Source organism: Bos mutus, chromosome 21, assembly GCF_027580195.1.
Source record: "Bos mutus isolate GX-2022 chromosome 21, NWIPB_WYAK_1.1, whole genome shotgun sequence".
Lineage (NCBI taxonomy): Eukaryota > Metazoa > Chordata > Mammalia > Artiodactyla > Bovidae > Bos > Bos mutus.
In genome coordinates, this window is record NC_091637.1 from 56,887,799 (window position 1) to 56,908,338 (window position 20,540).

The following is a 20,540-nucleotide window of genomic DNA, read 5'->3' on the forward strand; positions in this document are numbered from 1 at the left end:
TTCCACAGAAAGAGAAGTTAAAACAAGAGCAAGTGGAGAGAGGCCAAGCACCCAGACTCCTCCGAGAGCAGGAAAGGTAAGTGCTGCAGGCCCTTCCACCTGCACAGCGGCGAGGGCACAGTCTGTACTCACCTGCACGACTTCTATGCCTCGCTTCCTGTGGAGAAAATCAAAGAAAACACAGGTTACTCCGGCAGGGAGTAAGTACCCTTCCAGCACCTCCACCACAGCCAGCTGGAGGCAGGGCGGCAGCTGCACCTCTCAGGCCGTGGTCCCGGGATGACCTCGCTCTCGAGGGGGATGCTTATGAACTCCCAGCCAGTCCTCGGAGCCACCTTCTGGCTGAGAGAGAAGGCTGGGTGCCCAGAGGAGGCTGGCTGGCACCTGCCCATCTGGCCCACAGCCAGCCGTCCCCCACTCCAATCCCGGAGCCTGGGCCTCTTGGGCACAGCTCCAGCCTGAACCACCCCAAGAAGACCCTCCGCCCACCGATGGCCTTAAGCCAACCACCCAACCCCACTCTCTCCCGGGCACCCCCAGGTCTGCCTCAGCCCGTCCCACTGCAGCCCACCCACCCTCCCACAAGGACCAGGCCCCTGGGCCCTCCAGTCCTGCCCGACTGCTAATCCATCGCTGGCCATCTCAGCCCCCCTGACACCCCGCCCACCCTCTGACCCTGGTTCAACCACCACTGTCCTCACCAGTATCCTCCGAGGCCTGGACCTTGTTCCCCTGCCCCTGACGTCTCCCCCATAATCCAGGACCGTGTCCCCTGACTTGCCCCACTCATTGAGCCGGGGTTGGGGTCTGGATCCCCACAGAAGCACACAAAGGCTCCCTGCTGACTCGCCCACCCACATTCCTTACTGCAAGCAGTTCGGGGCGCATAGGATCGGCTGGCAACTCTAAGCCCAGGCCTCACTCTCCATCCCAGCCCTTCGGACTCGGTTCCGACAGACACCCTCCCGGGAAGCCTTCCCTGACTCGCGACACCCTCTCCCCGCCCGTGTATGCAGGGTGAACTTGGGGCACCCTTCCTTCCCAGTCTGTGGTTATGGAGCAGCAGCGGGCTGTCACCTGCGGGGAGGAGCCCACGTGGACCACAGACACCACAACAGCCGGGCCTGTGTGCACTTTCCTGAGAAGAGAGGCTGGGGTCCCCCCCATCCCACCCCCCTGATGCTCAGAGGAGGCTGTGACCAGGCAAGGTCAGGATCTGGGGTTCCCTCACCCACATTGCCTCCTTGGAGCAGGGTCGGGGTCAAGTTCACTAACTGCACCTGCCCAGGATCCAGATGCCCTCTGAACTTCATCACATGAGGTTGGTTCCTGTGCCCGGCCTGGCCCGCAGGGGAAAATCCAAATGAAACAGTCATGGCTCGCATTGCCAAGGGGCTCACTGCCTGAGGGAGGCACAAAGCCCTGGGGAAACCTCTGGGCCACGGCGAGCAGACCCATCACCTCACACAGCACAGCGGAGGGGACACCTGCCAATCCTGGAATCTGTCATTTAACGGCTCCCACAAGCATTGCCCAGTGCCTTCCAAGCACCAGGCACCGAGCAGCAACGCACGAGGAGGCCCCCACGTGAGATGGTAAGATGCAGCAGAGGGGTGACCGAGTCACACGGCGGGACACGCCTGCCGCCCACCCCTCCACCCACGGCACCTCCCAGGGCCTGGAGCCCTGAGCAACCCCAGCTGAAAACCACAGCGCCTGATGCTTTCGGGGTCCCCACTGCCAGCTGCTCTGCAGTCCTGGAAGGAACGACAGCCGAAGTCCATCTGTCTCCCTGATTTCATGAGGGGTCAGGCTGGACACGGCAGCACCGCCCTGGGCCACCAGGGCCCACGGGAGGGGCACGGATGGTGTCACGCGGCACCTGCGCCGCCTCAGGCATCGGCTCGCAACCCGGGCGTTCCTTTCTGAGTCCCAGTGTCCCCGCCTCCATCCCCGACGGTCCTGGCGCCCCAGAAGCACCAGGAACAGTAACTTGCTACCGTCACTTGCCACGTGACTGTGACTGGCCAGGTTAGGCTCTTAGTCTCCTCGCCCGGCTCAGACCCTGCCCCCAGCCTGGATGGAAACCTCCAACAGCTGAGGGAGAAAGAAGCCTCAGGTGACGAGACTCCAGACAGACAGACGGACAGCCTGGAGGAGACGGGCTCCCGTGCACATGACGCGTGCCAGGTGGACGGGGTTTCCGCCAGGCGCCGGCCCAGCCTGGCTTCTCCCTCCGAGGGAATTCTCTCCGCATCCAAATTACCCCAGCATGCGGCTCTCATGTCCTTAGGAAGCCAGCTGCTGCGGTCACTTCCAATCGGTCCACATCACATAGCCCAGAAGGTTCCCACCCTCCTCCCCCGTCCTAAAAAACAAACAGGACTCCAACTTTGAAAACAGATGGAACACATAAAATAAAAGAAACAAACCACAACAAAAAAAGTGGTCTTGGGGACAGACTGAAAGCCTCAAGTGGGGCTGAGCTCCCAGGAGCCGGCACAGCTTCTCTGCAGCTCAAAGCGTCAGAAACAGGATAAACGGCGCTTCTAGCAGGAGAGAGTGGGCTCAGCTCCCCTTTCCACGTGCACCCAGCCACACGGACACCACACATGCTCACGGTGTGAGGAGGGAAGGCCCAATGAGCGCTCGTAGTGCCTTGCACAGTGATTGCCCATTACTCTGACCAGCAAGCTGAGACCCGGCTGCCTCCGGAGAGCAGCCAGTCTCCCCACGCCACGTGGTCACGGCACAGCTGGTTCAGAGGCACCAAGGGGGCAAGTCTCGTCTCCGTGCCCCAGGGCCTCAGGCGTAACAGGGGGGCCTAAGGAGGCGAGCAGAAAACCACGTCCTACTGCCTCACACTTGGGAGAACAAGTTCTAAGCCTGCGGGGGTTCAGACTTCTGCACCTGGAATTTCTGCAGAACAAAGGTATCAATAGCCTCGTTTCCCAAGCAGCAGGCTCCCGAAATCTGGTCCTAACCAGAAAGTTCAGAAATTAAATTGTGACACCAAAGGAGAAGCGGGAGGAGGCAGGGCAGGAGGGAGGGAGGGAGACGGGAGTGAGAGAAGGGAAGACAAAGCAAGCCTGCTGCCAATTGAGTAAACTGCTCCTCCTGAAAACCCCGTGGCCTCGCCCCACAGACACAAGCAAAGCGTTTGGGGCTGCAAATGTTAACTGCCACACTGCCCGAGAGAGCAAAAGCCCACAGCACCTCAACCCCCCAAGAGGGGCTGCTAACAAATGGCATGCGGTCAAAGGAATACTATGCAGCAGTTTAAAAGAACGAGGAAGTGCTCCAGGCCCCGGAAGGCCTGCATTCTTTCCAAGATACTGCTATCAGAAAGCAAGATGCAAACCCTCGGCCGCACGTGGTTACTTGGGTTCAGAACAACATCCTGGCATGCTTGTGCCACGCAGAACGAATCTAAAAGAACCAGAAAACAGTTGTGGCCCAGCCTCCGGTCAAGAGCAAGGACAGAGGTGTCTGAGAGGTAAGGGGAGGAGAGCTCCTTCTCGCTGTGCAGCCTCATGCATTTCTTGAGTTTTGTGCCATGTGTGTCTAAGGCATGCCCCCAAACTAGAGAACTGCACGTTTTCAATTAAAAACAAAACAGTTGCCAGCATTCCAAGGTCTGGCATAGAAATGCCTGATGTAGACACGGGTCAATCAACCAGTTGATGAAGTGGAATAGAGGAGCTCAGGATTTATCTAGAAAAGCTTCCCAGTGCTGCTCAAAGGGAAGCTGCCCTGTCACCCTCTCCAGGGCCTGTCAGGCACCAGAGCATCCAGTTAACTGGATGTCTAAGCCACTTAACTACTTGGGTGTCTGAGAAACAGATACGGAGGGAACTGGAACGTTAAGGTGGCGCTAGCTATAAAGAACCTGCCTGCCAAAGCAGGAAATGTAAGAAACATGGATTCGATCCCTGGGTGGGGAAGATCCCCTGGAGGAGGGCATGGCAACCCACTCCAGTATTCTTGTCTGGAGAATCCCACAGACAGAGAAGCCTGGTGGACTACCGTCCATAGGGTCGCAAAAAGTCGGACACGACCGAAGCGACTTAGCACGCACACACCACAGCGGTAAAGCGATGTGCGCTTCTTTTTATTTTCTGGTAGTTTCTAAATTTTTGACAAGGAGCATAGATACTATGAATACTTCTAAAATTATAGGAAAACGTAACAATAAAAAATAATAAAAGAATTTTACCTAAAACCTGTACCTCAAGAAAATCCCTCAAGAAAATCTAAAACTGTCATTTCCTTGATAAATATTGGATTCCTAAGTTTTGGACACAAGCCTACCTCACCACTCATAAGCTTGCTTTCCCAAAAGCTGGCTATCCAATGAAGGGAGAATCTGCTTTGCAAAAGGGACCTCCGTCCCCAGACATCCAAGGAGAGCATACTCTTGGGGAATTTCAAATCCTTCCAGACCTTTCCAGGGCAGGTATAAGACACAGGGCTACAGGCAAGAGAAGCAGAAGCAAGGGAGAAAAATCAGCAATGGGGTGTCATCAGAGGGGTCATCAGAGGTGCCCTCTGCCCAACAAGGAAAGAAAAGTCCTGGGATAGCTGGGAGAATTCCAGAAGCTCCGAGAGAAGAGAGCAGCGGCCAAAGAAGAGCGAAGTTTGCCAAAAAGGGGGCCCCTCGGGTTCATCAAGAAACGCTTTCTCACAATGGGTGCGGCCACAGCCACCGGCCTCCCCCCTCAGGCATGGCGGAGGCTGGAGAACCCCGCTGCGGAGGGAGGTCGACCAGGCGGCCTGGCAGCGATCTCACAGCAGAAGGGATCGACCCGGAAACAGGGACTTCCCCCACCACCCCCAGTGGGCAAGAAGAAAGGAGCTGCACCTGCCCCAGAGCTAAAAACCACTTGGAGATGGGAAGTGTGTAATTATGTAAGTGCGAAGCCAGGCATCACTCGCACCCCAGCCAGCTTGGTAATTACCAGATTTCAGGAGCCCCGAATAACGCCATTTAGCCCTATGAGGCCAGCAGGCAAACCCCCCACACCCCCATCTCTCCCCGGCCAGCAGAAGGCAGGGTCCTCGAAATGTCTCCCGAGGACTCGGGGCTCCCCGAATGGGCGGCCAGGCCTCCTCTCTCACCTGTGCATGGAGGCACACTCTGGTCCCACGGCCCCAAATGCCACGCCAACATCACCACCTAACCCACAGCCCAGGTCAGCTCCTGAGGGTCCCTCCTGGGCTCCCACCCTCCTTGGAGCCCCCACACCCAGAACGGTGCACTGACATTGAGGCTGCCTGGCTCTGGGCTGCCGACCCCTACTAGGCTAACAGCTAGTAAGGTGGACATTAATGGTGTCCACCAGTATGACAGTTCTCCTCCTGGGCACTCACTCCCTTGGACACACACACACTCACCAGGCTAGGCACAGCTACGTGGCTTGCTTTGGCCAAGGAAATGTGCACTAAACAAATAGAACCATTCGATGGCTGGTGCTCGGCTCTCCAGCCTACCCTTCTATTGCTCAGAAACTGTGGGAGCATGTGGGCACAGATGGCCCCCAAAGCCATCCCAGATGCACTCTTGGAGAGAAACCTGGCTGGGTGGCTGTGAAGAGAGTCTGGGAACCAGGGGGAAAAAAAGAGGACTTTTTTTTTAAAGACTTTTTATTAAGAAGACTTTCAGCTTAGGAGTGGTTCTCAACCAGGGCAATTTTGCCCTCTAGGGGACATTTAGCAACACCTGAAGGCATTTTTGATTGTCACACCTGGGGCAAGTGCGCCTGGCATGTAGAAGGCAGAGGCCCTACAATGTACAGAACAGCCCCTGAAACGAAGAACCATCTGGCCATGGTGCTGAGAATATGAGAGATGCCGAGATGCAGAGGACCAGCGCTGAGCGTCCCCAGGGAGGCCACACCCAGGGAGGCCCCCAGCCCTGGAGAGTCACCCGGGCCCAGAGTGGACTCTGAATGAGTTATAAATAAACCTGTTACCAACCTCTCCGGAGGCTTGTTACTGCAGCCTAACCAGGCCTATCCCGATGGACAAATGCTCCTTGAGGAAACAGGGCTTGTGTCCTCTATCTGCACCCCAGATCCCTAGCACAGACATTTGGAGGTGCTGTACACAAGGGTTGGGGGAGTAGCGCAACCCCCTCCTTTCATCAAACTCTCCCAAGAGACATCCTGTGCTGTAAAAACACCCAGGCCTGACCTAACTCTGAATCTGCACAAGCTGGTCCCGCTGCGAAACTCCCGTCCTTGGGCAAACTCCTACTCGTTCATCAGGGGCAGCTCAAACATCATACACGCTGAGAGGCTGTTCCTGGCCCTTTCCCTGGGCAGAAACGATGGCCTTTTGGCCACAAGGCCATGGACACTTAAGGCCGCTCTGTGCTCAGTCTGGGGCCATGAGCCCCTGAAATCTGAGAGTCTGTTCTTTATTCCAGCCGCCCCTGCCCACTACTGACCCCTCCCCCACACACCTGGCAGGCGCTCGCAAGCACTTCCCGAATGAGGGTACCAGCCTCCACTCCATCCCTGAGCACCCCTACCTGTCTGCTTCCAAGGCTGCAGCATGGTTCACTCACCGATGGTTTCCTAATTTGGATTTCCTTCTCTTAGCAGCGCCAGAAACTGAAATGGCCCAATACAAAGGCAACATACGAAGAGATTTTACAGCCAGGACAAACATTCAATTGTTTGGACAGCTCCAAGAAAGAACCAGATAAACTGAAAGCTAGCATACGTCTTTTTACTTGGGGGGCAGTGGGGGTGGGGGGGCGGGGAGTGGTAAGGGGGAGGGTAAAACCCTTCTCAAGACTAGACAGTCACCTACTTCGGTAACTGAAGCCCTTCCCCCATACGAGGTGCCCCACCTGGAGGAGGCAGGCGGGCCAGAGGGTCCTCGCAGAGGCATGAGTCAGCATGCTCCTTCAGACCTAGAACAAGCCCACGGGATCCCCAGAAGTGGCTTTTCCTCGTGAACCCAGGATGTGGGCGAGGCAGGGTTAGTGACTCACCTTTCCACACCTCCAGGAAGAAAGCAGAACCGCCCGGGCCCAAAGGCCTTGGCTACAGAGACACATGACAATACGGGGCCAAGACGCTCTAAAAGCCCACTCCTCAATCTGCAGGGTCGGGAAATTGAGGCAGGGGCGGAGACGACCCAAGAATGTGCCCCGCTGCCTCCAAACTGTCATCACTTCAGATTGGAAACGGCCCTGACTTTTCATCTAAAAACAAATGTTGAAATTCCCTTAATGGCGCTTGACACACCTTCACTTTTCAGTATAAAAATCCTCTACTTGAAATTCTTTTCAGATCTTTGACTACCCCCTTGCACACAGGTGCTATAATTTTTCCTTCTCATAATCAGGGAGGGGCCCTAAATTGCAGGCAGGAGAGTGTTACCAGGAACAGGAGACCCACAGGGACATCAGGAAGGGTTGGTTCCAGCGCCTTCCAGCCACCCACAGCTCTGGGCACTTGCCTTGGGGCTAATAATGACTCAGTCGGTTCTCTCCTGAGCAGTTTATTTCCGAGAATGCAAAGTCATTTTAACATCAGCCCAGTGATCAAGGTAAGCTCCAGCAGGAAGGCAGGCAGGAATCCCTGCGTCATATTTCTGTCCTTTGGACCCACTGCGGGAGGAGAAGCCTGCCCAAGGTCTGGACTGTTCTCAGCAACTCTCCTCAAGGTACCACACACGCTCAAAATAACTGCACAAGCGTGTGCCAGACCTGCTTTTGGGATGCCGGCACTCTTTAAAGGCTGCATGCCACAGCAGATTAAGTATCTCCATCTACCCAGATCCACTGCTAGTATTCCCTCACCACGGAAAGCTCCCTCCAGGCCTAAGGGCTGGAATCCAAGACCAAGAGAAGGGTTCTTTGAGCCACCTTCTGTGGCTGGAGGGGGGGTCGGGGGGAGGAGGGAGGACGGGGAGGTATCTGTGCCTTGTGCTATCCTGAGCCTTCAAGTACAGGAGCGCAGAGTTCCCTGTCATTAAACATTTGCTGACCTTCTCCACCCAGCTCTGGGCTGGCCTGGGAACAGAGCACTTGCCGCAAGCCACAAGCCCTGCCTAGAGATGCTGGGAGCCACAGGGCCCTTGAACAGACCTAGCCTCTGGGGGATGGCAGTGACAGGGGAAGGTTTCTGAAGACTGCCACTTGAGCTGAGCTCCAGGCGCAGCCAGGAGGGCAGCTGCAAAGCACCAGCACCAGCTAGGGCAATGCCAGGGCCTCTGGGCACGGGGGTTCCCTGGGCCCCTCTGCCTCAAGCACCAAGGCTGCTATCACATCAAAGCAAGGGTGAGGTTGGCCCCACCCCCAATCATTGAAAACTTAAACCACAGCACCTGAATCAAATATTTTCCCAACCCCTATCTACTTGCAGGATGGGGAGTGGGAAAGCAGGCCCTGGGAGTCAAATACCAACCTTATCCATGGGTCTGTGACTAAGGGTAAGGAGTCAGAGCCTGGCTCCGACCTTGACCCAATCCCTCCCAGCAGGAGGTTCCGGAAAAGGCAGTGCATTGGAACACTGCATTCATTTCCCATTACTGTTGTAACAAATTACAACAAAGGAGAGCTGAGAACAACCCAAGTGTGTTCTCTTGCAGCTCTGGAGATCAGGCGTCTAAAATGGGTCAGCAGCTGAGCCATGTTCCTTCCTGAGGCTTGGGGAGAAATCACGCCTTTGTGGTTTCCAGTTCTAGAGGCTGTCTGCATTCCTTGGCTTGTGGCCACATCATTCTGACCTCTGCTTCCATTGTCACATCTCCCTCTGACCCTCCTCTTATAAGGACCCATGAGATTACACTGGGCCCTCCCAGATAATCCAGGATTCTCTCCCATCTCAAAGTCCCTCTGCAACATAAGGGACCATATTCACAGGTTCTGAGGACAGCTGGGGTAGCCGGACATTATTCTGTCTATCCCAACATCAAGGCTCTTGCAGCTCTGCCATCCTCTGCATCCCAGACACCCTCTCAAAGTGTCCATGTGTGGGCTGTGGCAAACTGAGATTTGTCCAGAGGTTCATTGGGAGCCTCGACAGTCACCAAGGGGGAAACTGGAGCTAAGCCCCTACGCTGCCCATGGGACTCTAAAGGGGGCACTGGGCATAACCAAACACCGATACAGGGGTTCTTGATGGGAAGAAGGCCCAGGCCTGGATGTCAGAGACCTCAAGCCCCAGGCCTGGAAGTCTTAGTTGTATAAACTGGGGGAAGGGATGACATTCCTGACCCTGGGGTCCACCTCTAGGCCTAACAGAGGTGCTCAGATCACCGAGGCTTTCCTACCCCCAACTCTGAGGCCACCTGGCTCCACTGAAGGCCACAGCTCCAAGCTGCCAAGAAAAGACTCGGCAGACAGAAGCTGGAACCGGAGCCTAGCACCTAGGCACACCGGGGCCAGCAGGGGCCTGCCCAGCACCCATTTACAGGCCCCGGGGGTACCAGGCCCTGCCCCTTGGCCCCTTCAGAAGCCCTGAGCACCCAACTCTAGAAACAGGTAGGGGCTTCATCTGGGGCCTCTGAGACCCTCAAATTTCAGGGAGGGTTCCAAGGGGTTGGACACAACCCAAACAAAGGGCTGGCAACACGACTAATTCCTAAGCCCCTCACTCCCCACTCAGGGGGAAAGCAGGGGCTGGGGTGGGGGGAGAGGCAGGGGAAGAGTTGGGGGCCAGGAGGGGCCTAAGAGACGCCCAACAACGGCCACTGAGCACGAGGGGCTGTGACTGCCCTGTTTCTGCAAGTGTGGACATTTAAAGAGGTCAAGAAATTCACCCAAAACATCATGCTAAGTGAAAAAAGTCAGAGAGACAAATACTGCAGAGTATCACTTCTAAGTGGAAACTTGGGGAAAAAAAAAAATCAAACTCAAAGAAACAGAGAATAGAATAATGGTTGCCATGGGCTGGCAGGATGAGGCAAACGGGGCGAGGTTGGTAAAGAGACAAAGTGTCAGTTCAAAGGAAACGGTCTGCGGATCTAATGAATAATGCGGTGACGGCAGCTGACAGCCCTGCACTATATGACTGAAACCTGCAGAGAGTAGAACGTAACCGCTCTCACCCAGGAAAGGAAGAGGGGGAGTAAATAAACATGTGAGGGGACAGGCCCGATCGGTCCTTCCACAGTGCACACACGCTGAACCATCACGCCAGAGACTTCAAATATTCAAACACATCACAATTTCTACTCTGGGTTTTGTTTTTTTTTTTTTCAGGTCATATTGCCTTTTAAAAAATATATTACAATTTTATTTGTCAAGTATACCTCAATAGAGATGAAAAAAATACATTATGTGTTAAAAAGAAAGAAAGAAAAAAGAAAAGGAACTCACCCAAAGACCCATAGGAAATCAGCCACAGTGGAACCACAGTCTCAAGTCTGGTCTGTCAGCAAAGACCATACCCGTCCAGTGACCTGTGAGGGTGGGGTCCAGCCAGGTCTGTCGGGGGTGAAGCTTCTGGGATTTCCAGGGGGAGGAATTGTTCTGGACAGACGTGCCTCTCACCTGCGCCACCCGCCACCGCCCAGCCACTGCCCCAAGTCTGGGCTGTACTCCCTCCTCAGACCCCTGACCCCCAGGAGGCTAGAGGAGCAGGTGCCATCTCCTGAGAGGCCCGCGGGTCAACAGCCCAGAAGGGGTTTCCTGAGGAGCCGCAGGCATCTCGAGACCTCTGCGCAGTGGGGACCTGAAACGCCTGGGGTCCCCCGAGGCCCCAGGAGCAAGGGGAGGCCTGCTTTCCCCTCTCCAAGGGGCTGACGCCTCCTTCTGACCACAAAGTCAGCTCAAAGCCACACTTCCCAAGCCGGAGGGAGCCGGTTTAGGCTCAGCTGTAGAAGGGGCGGCCAGTCCCCCAAGGAAGGCTGTCCAGGCAGGTAGGTAGGTGGTGACTGCCCAGGGGTGGGAGGGATTCAAGCCGAGGCCGGATGCCACAGTCATGGAAGGGAGACGGGTACATGCGGGAGGGGACGGGCTAACATCTCAGGAGGTCTTCCCCATCTCTAAGCATTTCTGACCCCCGAGTGAGAAGAAGCAATCGGTCCTCTGGGCCTCCCAGGGAGGAGAGGACGAGCCTGGGGCCTTAGAGGACCCCAGCACCAAAAGGTGAAGCCCCAGAGCCTCCTCCTAGATGGCAGGCACGCATCACACCTCCTTCCTGCCCGGCCTCTCACCCAGCCAGGCCCTGCAGCTGGCAGCCATAGCAACAGGCCCCAAACAGCCCAAGAAATCCCTCAGTCAGCCCCACGCAGAGTGTCATGGCAGTGGCCAACCTGAGGCTAAGGAGAGCCGGGGCCCTGGGCAGAAGTGAGAAACTCCGAAAAGAGGAAGCCCCATCCAGCCAGAGGGGAAGAATGCTTCTGGGTCGGGAAAGGGCAGCCTCCCCGCCCCAGACATAGGCCTCGGTCCTGAGGGCCACCAGGACCACCAGCCACAAACCCGCCGACCCTGGCCACCCCCTAGGGATCTGGCCTGTGAGCCTCTACATCTAGTCTGTGACTCATCCCTGCCCCCAGCATTCAAGACCTCTGCAGCAGGCGCCCATTCCTCACCCATCCCATCCGCTTCTAGTACAGCTGGCTCCATGCCCTCCCCCTCACCTGCCCTCACTGTCAGCCCCCTCGTGTGAACACCCCACCCCTTGCCCACCATCCACAGCAGCGGAAGCCTCTTGCCTCCAACAGCCCCTCTCCGAGGGCAGCCCACGAGAAAGGCAGCCGAGGAGCTTGAGGAGTCAAACCCCGACTGGAAGGGCCAGGAAACAGTGTCTTCTCCTGACCTGGGTGCCCCCGGAACTAAGAGCCATGCGCACAATCCACCCTATGCCAACCCTGGCAGGGTAGCTTGGGTTGGGGGGGGGGCCCCACTTCCCTGACTCAGGATGTTAACCTGCTGGACAGTTCTCCAGGGATGACCTTAATTTGCAGGGTAAGAACTCAAGATGGAGAAGAATGGGTCCAAGCTGCAGGAGGTAGGGAGGCGAAGCCTTTTCTTAGCCAAGATTTTTCTTAAACTAAATTCCTCCAATGGCTTGCTTTCTCAAGAACCCCCTTTCCATCCAAGGCCGCCTTTTACTCATTTGTTTATTTCATGCCTGTTTCTTGAGCCCCTACCCTGTGCCCAGCATGGTGGACACATCACGGTGAGGACAACAGAAACGGCTCCTGTCTTCAAGGAGCTTCTAGCACAGAGGAGTGGGTGAACAAGCAAACCACAGAATTAAGTACAACAAGGTATGACATATTCTGAAAGGAAGGCCCAAGGGACTGACAGAGAAGGGGGGACTATGCTGAGGTCAAAAGGCCGAGGAGCAGCTAGACGTTGGGGGTAGGAAGCCTGTGAGGCAGCAGGAATAGTGGATGCAAAGGTCCTGAGATAGGAAGGAATTTAGAGCAGCTAAAGAACTCAGCAAAGATCATGGAGGCTGATCATCAGTGAGGAGCGAGAAGGGCAGGAGGCACGTCTGGGGCCCGGAGGGCCTGTTTCTGTGCCATTTGTTCCCCTGGTCCAAGAAATCTTCGCTTTGCTTAAGCTCGTCGCAACTGGGTTTTCCTGTCACTTGCATCCACAAGAATCCCAGCTCCTTCAACATCCAAACCAAAGCATCATATTCTATCACCTTCTCCAACAACCTGGGTCTCAATCTTGGAAGCAAACACTCCTACCCATCCAGCTACCCAACCCAGAGCCCACAGCACCCTCCACTTCTCTCGCATCAGTCACCAAAGAACGGTTTCACTTGGGTCTCCAGGCAGCCAAGGGCTGGGGGTCCCCCTCCCAGGGAGGTAGGCGATTGCATGATAGAAGGAGGGGCAGGAAGAGAAACGCAGATGGTCTCTTGGCTGAGGGAAAAAGAGAACCCCCATCAACACTGGCTGGCTGATTGCATATAATTATGAAGGAAAAACGCTCTTTAAAATTAGCTTCCCAAATGCGAATGTAATTTCAAGTGTCCCTTGCAGTGTGATTACAGCGTCAACCGAGGAATGTTTTATCGCCGGCACAGATCATGCAGGCCCCTGCAGGCAAAAAATAACGAAGCCAACCAGGGCACCAGGGCCAGGCAGCTCCCTGAGAAGGGCCTGCAGCTGCCCAGGGGAAGCACCAGCCCAGGAAACCCAGCCCAGAACCACCCTGGCTCCCCTCTGCAGCTGGCTCAGGGCCTTTCCCAAGAAAGCCAGAGGCACATCTTTCTCTGTCTTTAGTCTTTGATGTTCAGACTCAAATCCCAGGAAGAGCCAGTTCATAATAACAAGGACGGCTTCAGTCTCTGTATGCCTCCTACAGCCAGGAGCTGTACTCTGTGCCTCAGTTTCCCCATCTGTAAATCGGGCATGATCATGGAGTGTAACCCATGCTGGGGACTGAATGACGACCGGGCAGCCAGCTCCCATGAAGCCTCAGAACGGCATTGCTGGCCCTACAGACGTGGAGCCTGACCTCAGAAAGGCTACACGAGCCATTCAGCTAGTGGGAGACGAGCAGGGATGCAAACCCAGCTGGCCTGGGCCCGAACTCCATGCTCTTGGCCCCCCGGGGCCTTAGCTGGGCTTGGGAGGCTGTGGCGGAGAAGGGGCCACTCAGAGCTTCTCGGTGCCCCTCCTGGCACAGTTGCCAGGCCTGTGTGCACTGTGGCCTCAGCCTGCAGCCCGGCCCTCCCCATCCTCAGCCCACGACCCTCTCGGGGACTCAGGGTTTTAAAACGCCACAGGCTCTGACCGAAGCTGACCCCCACTATTCGCCTCTCCCCTCAGGGGGTGCCTTCTAGCCCTGGGCCCTCTGCCTCTCAGGGTCCTCCCATTTTGTACACGAGAACCTAGGCCCAGAACTGAGAGGGACTGGAGGTCTCACCCAGGATGAGCCTGGCGCTGCGGGGTAGGGGCATCACACTCGGGCCTCCCCAGTCTGCACCGGCACCCAAGGAAGACAAAGGCTGTGTCAGCCCCATTTCAAAGATGAGAAAATCGAGGTCTGCAGAAGCATAAAAGGACAGGTTCAGGGTCTCCATCAAGGGAACAGGAGAGCCATGACCCCCAGGCCATGTGAAGTGCCCACAAGCACACTGCCACTGTGTGTGTGAGGGCCTCGACTGTGTGTGTGAGGACAGGGAGCCCCTAGAGGGGCCACCAGGGCAGGCCAGGCCCACACCTGGCGGCTGGGGGGCCACAAAGCCAGCCTAGCAGTGCTTCTCACTGGAAGCGATTTTGCCCCCAGGGGATACATGCCCACTCCTGGAGACATCTTTTGTTGTCTCAATGGGCGAAGGGGTGGCACCCAGTGGGCGGAGGCCAAGAACACCGCCACATCCCATGACGCACTGGACAGCCCCTAACAGAAGGGGATCTAGGGAAGCCCCTAGCGGAAGGATCCAGCCTGAAATGTCAACCATGCCAAGGCTGAGGAACCCTGAGATACAGAAATCTGAGAACAAGGATTTGGATCTGCCTAGACATGGGTTGGGTCAAAACAACAAGACTTTCAAATAAATAAATATGTATAGCAAATTTCAGTTGCTAAGTCGTGTCCAACTCTTTGCAACTCCATGGACTACAGCACACGAGGCTTTCCTGTCCTCTGCTATCTCCCAGAGTTTGCTCAAGCTCATGTCCATTGAGTCAGTGATGCCATTCAACCATCTCATCTTCTGCCACCCTCTTCTCCTTTTGCCCTCAATCTCTCCCAGGGTCTTTTCATAATCGGCTCTTCATATCAGGTGGCCAACATATTGGAGCTTCAGCTTCAGCATCAGTCTTTCCGATGAATACTCAGGGTTGATTTCCTTTAGGATCGACTGGTTTGATCTCCTTGCAGTTCAAGTACACAAATGTAAATACGGATATAGGTATGCATACGTGTTTGCTTGCATTTGCTGAAATATCCTGGAAACAAAAACTAGGAACAATTCCAAGAGAGAAGATAAGGCTGACAGGGCACAGCCAGGACCAGACCTTTCCACTTGCCTCTTGATTTGAATTGTGACTATACTGTCTATTTCAGTACATTTATATTCTCTGAAGATTAAAAAAAAATGACACTTCCCTGCATGTCCTCCAGGCCAGCTGGCCTCCACCTGCCCAGCTCACACGCCTGCTAGGGCTCCGACAGTCCTCAGGACAAGCCCAAACTGCCACAGCAGGGCTCACCGGGTCCTGAGCCACCTGGTCTCAACTCAAGCCGACCCCAAATTCCAAGGTCCAGACGGACTGGACTGCACTGGGTTCCTAGGATGCCCCCTCCAGCATCCATGACCTTGCTCCATCCCTCCAGGGGCGGCTCTGGGGGTCACCCAGCTCTCACATTGGAGCAGAGGCCACTTAACCTCGGCGAGGGCCTCCTTGTTTCAGGTCTGAGGGCCTGGGGGGGGTCCCTCCTCCCTCCACTGCCTGGTGGGGTGGGGGTGGGGGATGGGGGCTGCTAGGCAAGGGACTGAGGCAGACAGAGGAAGGGAGCTGCCCTGCAGCCGCTTGAGAACAAGGAAGAAAAGAAACAAGTAGCAGGGCTGTATCAGCTCCGTGCCTACAGCTCAGGAGGCTGAGAGGGACGTCTCTCCACCCTGCACACCACCCCTCCCCTAAACCAACAAGAGGCTGTCAGACAGGCTCGGCTTCAAGGACTCCGTTTAAAAGCCATCATTTCATCATCAAGAGCCTGCCGTGTGCTAAGTACCATCCACAAACCTCTCACCCCCCACTGGCCCTGCAAGTGGGGGGCTCTCACCAACCCCGAGTGAAGCTCAGAGATGTGCAGTGACCTCCTGGAGGGGCAGCCAGGCTCTGCAGGTGAGGGGGCACCTCCAGGTTCCAACCTGTACACCTGTACTGCCCTACAGACCTGCCACTCAGAGAGAGGAGAATCAGGGTGCCCCCTCCCCTGCACCCCATCTCAGCGCTCTCCAGATGCTCAGCCTGGCTTCCAGGGGCTCCCTGCAGCCCCACTCTGTCCCCAACCCAACACGTCTAGAGCCCCTGTGTGAGAACCCTCGATCTTACAGTATCACACCTTCCCACGTGCCAGCTCACTCATCTGTCCACTGGGCTTGCCCCGACCCTCAAAGGTCATCTGCAGGGTCAAGCCTTCCTGGTCTTCCTAGATGGAGAAAGCTGTCCCCCACCACCACCACCATTCCAAACTTGAATGTGACTAGTTTAACCCTTCAACGCTCCCATCTCCCCCACCCAACTGAGCTCCGGTGCTCCCAGCTCTGAGCATGGGCTCTGACCCAGACCCACAGCACCAACTGCTAACCCCACGCCCACAGTAATAACACCATCTACCTCCCATTTGTTACGGACCTGTGATGGGGTATTGCTGATATTCATAAGTAAATAAATGTGCCCAGCAATGAACGACGGAGCTTTACACCCATTACTTCAACTGACACACCAATCTTGAAGGTTAAAAAGTGCTCTGTTTATCCAACAGATGTAGAAACTGAGGCTCGGAGAAGCTCAACAACTTGCCCCAAATCATAGAGCTGGACAGTGCAAGAAGCAGCTTGAAATCGAGGTCCCTCCTTCCCAAAGCCGACTCTGGATATTTTGTTATTCAGTTGGAGGGAGAGGAGCCCAGGCTGCCCCCAAGCACACAGAGGGGTCCCTGTGACCACCCAGCCAGAAGGACAGCCTGCTCCAAGACACAGTCACACACGCAGGCCATCACCCACTTGAGGACGGAGCACAGCCCCAGGCCCGCGGCAAGCGATGCTTTGCAGCTCACATTTAACATCCTCAGGTTGACGTGCACAGACAGCCTCAACACCTTGGCCTGGAGCTCAGAACACTTGCTGAAGCTTTTAAAGGGGTTCAAGGACTATTTTGTGGGGTGATTTGATGGGTGCCTTCCCTCTCACATAAATAAAAGTCAAACTGCATCCCATGCATGGCCATGCATGCACCCCCAGGCAGCCCTGAAGAATGTGGCCCCCGCCTCCCTCCCTATCGTTCCCTCCCTCACACGTCACAAACCTAGCTCTGGCCAGCCCTCCTCCCCACTGCTCTGAGGCACCCCAGGGCCTTTGTACTTGCTTCTCCCCCAGCCTGAGATGCTCCGGCCTCTCTGCAGCTATTATAACTCATCTCTGATCAGCCGCGTCATAGGAGGAGTCTCTCTTTTAGAAAGGCCCTCTCTGACCACTCTGGGGACAGTCCCCGGACCCCTTCGCATCACTGCTTGCACTTCATTTCCTGTTCACCCCCGGACTGACCCCTTTAACTCACTGGCTGATATGTCTGTTACCCACACAGACCTCCCCCCATAGACCAAAGCTCAAAGGACAGGGTCCTGTCCACCCTGGCTGCAGACAGATTCACACACTCATGGTCTCTCACGAGGCCCGGCATGTTTGCAAACACACACTTGACTTGGGGGCGGAGTGGGGGGGACCACAGGGGCCGTCCCGGTAAAGATACACAGAAGCAGACCGACAACAGGAGACGTGGCCTGGAAGCACTCCGGAAATGATCGACCCCCAGCAGTGCGGGGGCAGGGGTCGGGTGGCAAGAGCTACAGCCTGATTCACTCCAGTTTCCCCTTCAGACATCCCAGGCGTTCCCAGTTGGAACGTTCAAGAACCTTGTTTTGAACAAGGTTCAAACCTCGTTTTCTTCCAGCTGAGAAAAGGAGCTCATCAGGTGGGGGGCGGGGCTGCCACAGGTAACACCAGGTCTCCGAAAGGGGCCCAGATGCCCCCCACCCACACCCTGCAGTCCTGCCTGCAGGGCTCCCTGCGTCAGCAGTCACACCAGCCTCCTCTCCTTATACGGACGTTGTGTTCCCAGAGGCCCAGGCCTCAGAACGCCTGGCTTGAGCTGGGCATAAAGTGGGCACTCATAAAGGATGAATGAAGGGTAGACTTTCATTCCTCAGAGAGTCCACTCCAGACTGAGCACCCTGAGAGCCCCCAAGCTAGCTGCCACCCTTCACCCCGCCTAGCACAGCACAGCTGGGACCTCCTGGGTCCTAAAGAAGGGTCCAGGGCCTGCCTGGTTGACACTAAGGCCGGATCATACACTCATCTGCACAAAGGTTCCCAGTCCATGACTCCTCCCGGTATCCGCATCCTCTGCAAGGACTCTGCTGCTCTGACCAGGCCAATGGAGTGGCATTCATATCACTGTCCCCATTTCACAGATGAGAAAACCAAGGGCCACACACACCGTTAAGCTCTCTGTCAAAGGTCACACAGCTAATAAGTCACAGAGTAGACACTGGACCACGTTGTGTCTCCTAAAATGTCTTCTCTGGTGTCAAGTGCAAAGTGTTAAGTCAAACGAAGACAAAAGGTTTCTTCGTTTCTTGTTTCTGGCAAGACATCCTAGGATTTTTCATACGCTCTTGTGTATTTTAAATCTCCAGGTATTCACTGCTCCCCAAATTCACGTGACCACGGAATTGCTCCCTGGAGGATTAGCCTGTAGAAACCACGTTCTAAAGGACGCTTACATGCCATCTCTCCCGAAAACCAAGGCCACAGGTGTGGAACAAGGAGCTTTCACCTGGGATCCATAGGACCTCTGCTTCGGAGAACCTGTGGCCTTCTCTGAATTTTGGTGGATGTATATTAGCGCATAGTACAGAGTGGTTTCTTCAAATAGTCTCTACAGCTTTCATCAGGACCTCAAAGGTCTGCCCAACCTCCAACAAAAGTTAAGAACCAGCCGTTTCACAGAAACAGGTTTATGTGACAGCCTCAAAAAAAAAAAAAAAAAAGAGGTGACGTTCCCTTTCTCACCCCTTGAACCTGGGTGGGCCTTGAGCCTTGTTTTGGTCAACAGACCGTGGTGGAGACACCATGCCTCCAGGAGCCTCGGAAGCGCCCACTGTCTTGGACCCCTGCCCCCCAGAGCACACCCAGGCAGCCTGCTAGGGGATCAGACACACGTGGCCAGGTCACCCCCATCACCCCGGCTGACCAGAGGCCAAGCCCCAGGAGCAGAGACCCTGACTGACCGGCCGCTGACCGAGACACACGAGGGAGCCTGGCCCAGACCGCCAGCCCACCGCGCAGTGAGCTCACAGTGGTTACTCTGGGGAAGGTCTGTTATTCAATGATAACTGATAAGACTCTTACACGTAATGGAATTGATAAAAATCTTAACTATACATACGAAGTAGGAAGGCAATTATATTCACAATGATAGCCATCGAAGCATTATCTACACCAGCAAGAAAACTGGAAATAATCTAAATAGTCAATCATAAGATTACAGCTCAATATATCACAGCATAGACGCCCAACAGAGCTATCACGAAGCAATGAAAAAGGATCATCCTCTATTGCACTTCACTTTCAGGTGTGGCAGCATCACCGGGTTATGTTTTAAGTCCCTATCTTTTTTTCTAGCAGGGGTGGGGTACAGTGGATGGTGGCGAGCTGACACTTTTATCATCTTTTAAGATATTTGATGTACGAAAAGGAAAACGAAACTATAAATATATTATCATATGGATTATGTTAAGTCCTTAGCTTTTAAAGATCACACTGAATTACTTACCTAAGAAATATGTCTGAGATTTTTCTCCTAAATGATAATAAATAAAACAAGAGAAGTCATAACTTATGGTTAATACTTGGTATGGGGGGGGTCATTTTATTATTCTTTTACACATGCTGGAAATGGTCATAAAAGTTAACAAAAGTGTTTTAAAGATCACTCTAAAGACTAGCAACATGGAGTTTGTTTAGCTATAAGGCTGCCTGCAGAAAGCAAAAATCAAAATGCTACCCATACAGTGTTTTCAACTCTGCAACTTTAGATACAAAAAGGAACTAGAGGTGGTTGGGTTAGGAGTAGAGGAATGATCTGTCTCTTCAAATTTTGCTTTCATGATGTTACACGGTCTTTACAGAGGACCAAAAATTCCAAGAAAAAAGATGACATGCGTTCATTTCCTTCAGCTGGGGCTCAGTATGAGTGAGGGGCTGGCTGGTGGGGGGCCCTTCTCAGAAGCACGTGGGGATGGGAAGGGGGAGGGCTCTGCAGAAAGACACGGAAGGAAACCCAGACTTGGCCAGGCTGTCGAGAGGACCCTCACCTGCTCTCAACGTGCCCCCAGCAAGAGTGCTGGGCCGGGAGTTTATCATCCAAGAGAGGTCCTTCCCAGTTTAAGGGACCACACCAGATATCCCTTTCTTTGACCAGTTTTGAAGTCAGAGATGATTTCCAGCTATTTATCTACCAGCAGAAAAAAAAAAATTATTTGGAGAAGAGAAGAAATTATTTATAATCAGACCCCCCATTATGTGTCAAAGACCACCTCCATCAATTCAGAGGCAGGCTGTCACTGCCTCTGATCCCCCAAACTGCCCAATTAGATGCTCACCCATTTTACAGATGAGGAAAGGGAGGTCCGTCACCTGCCCAGGTCAGTCATGCCCTGGGCACTGGGACTGGGCTCAGAAGCCAGCTGCTTGGCCCAGCACACCTGTCAGCGTCCTTCCCCAGTAGCATCTGCACTAAGGGCCACATATATGCAGACGGCACAGGACCCCAGCCTCAGGTGGATGTGCCCCTGTACAACCCCTGCCAGGAGGGGTGCT

The 20,540-nt window shown here is 54.8% G+C and overlaps 1 protein-coding gene across 1 annotated transcript in view; it reads right to left on the reverse strand.

Moving 5' to 3' along the window:
- The window catches only part of ITPK1 (inositol-tetrakisphosphate 1-kinase), a 162,882-nt gene that overhangs the window by 124,024 nt on the left and 18,318 nt on the right, over positions 1–20,540 (reverse strand). Inside the window, exon 3 of the mRNA XM_070357875.1 lies at positions 133–157. Within this exon, the coding sequence (XP_070213976.1) occupies positions 133–157 (25 nt within the window). The remainder of the gene's footprint in view (positions 1–132; positions 158–20,540) is intronic.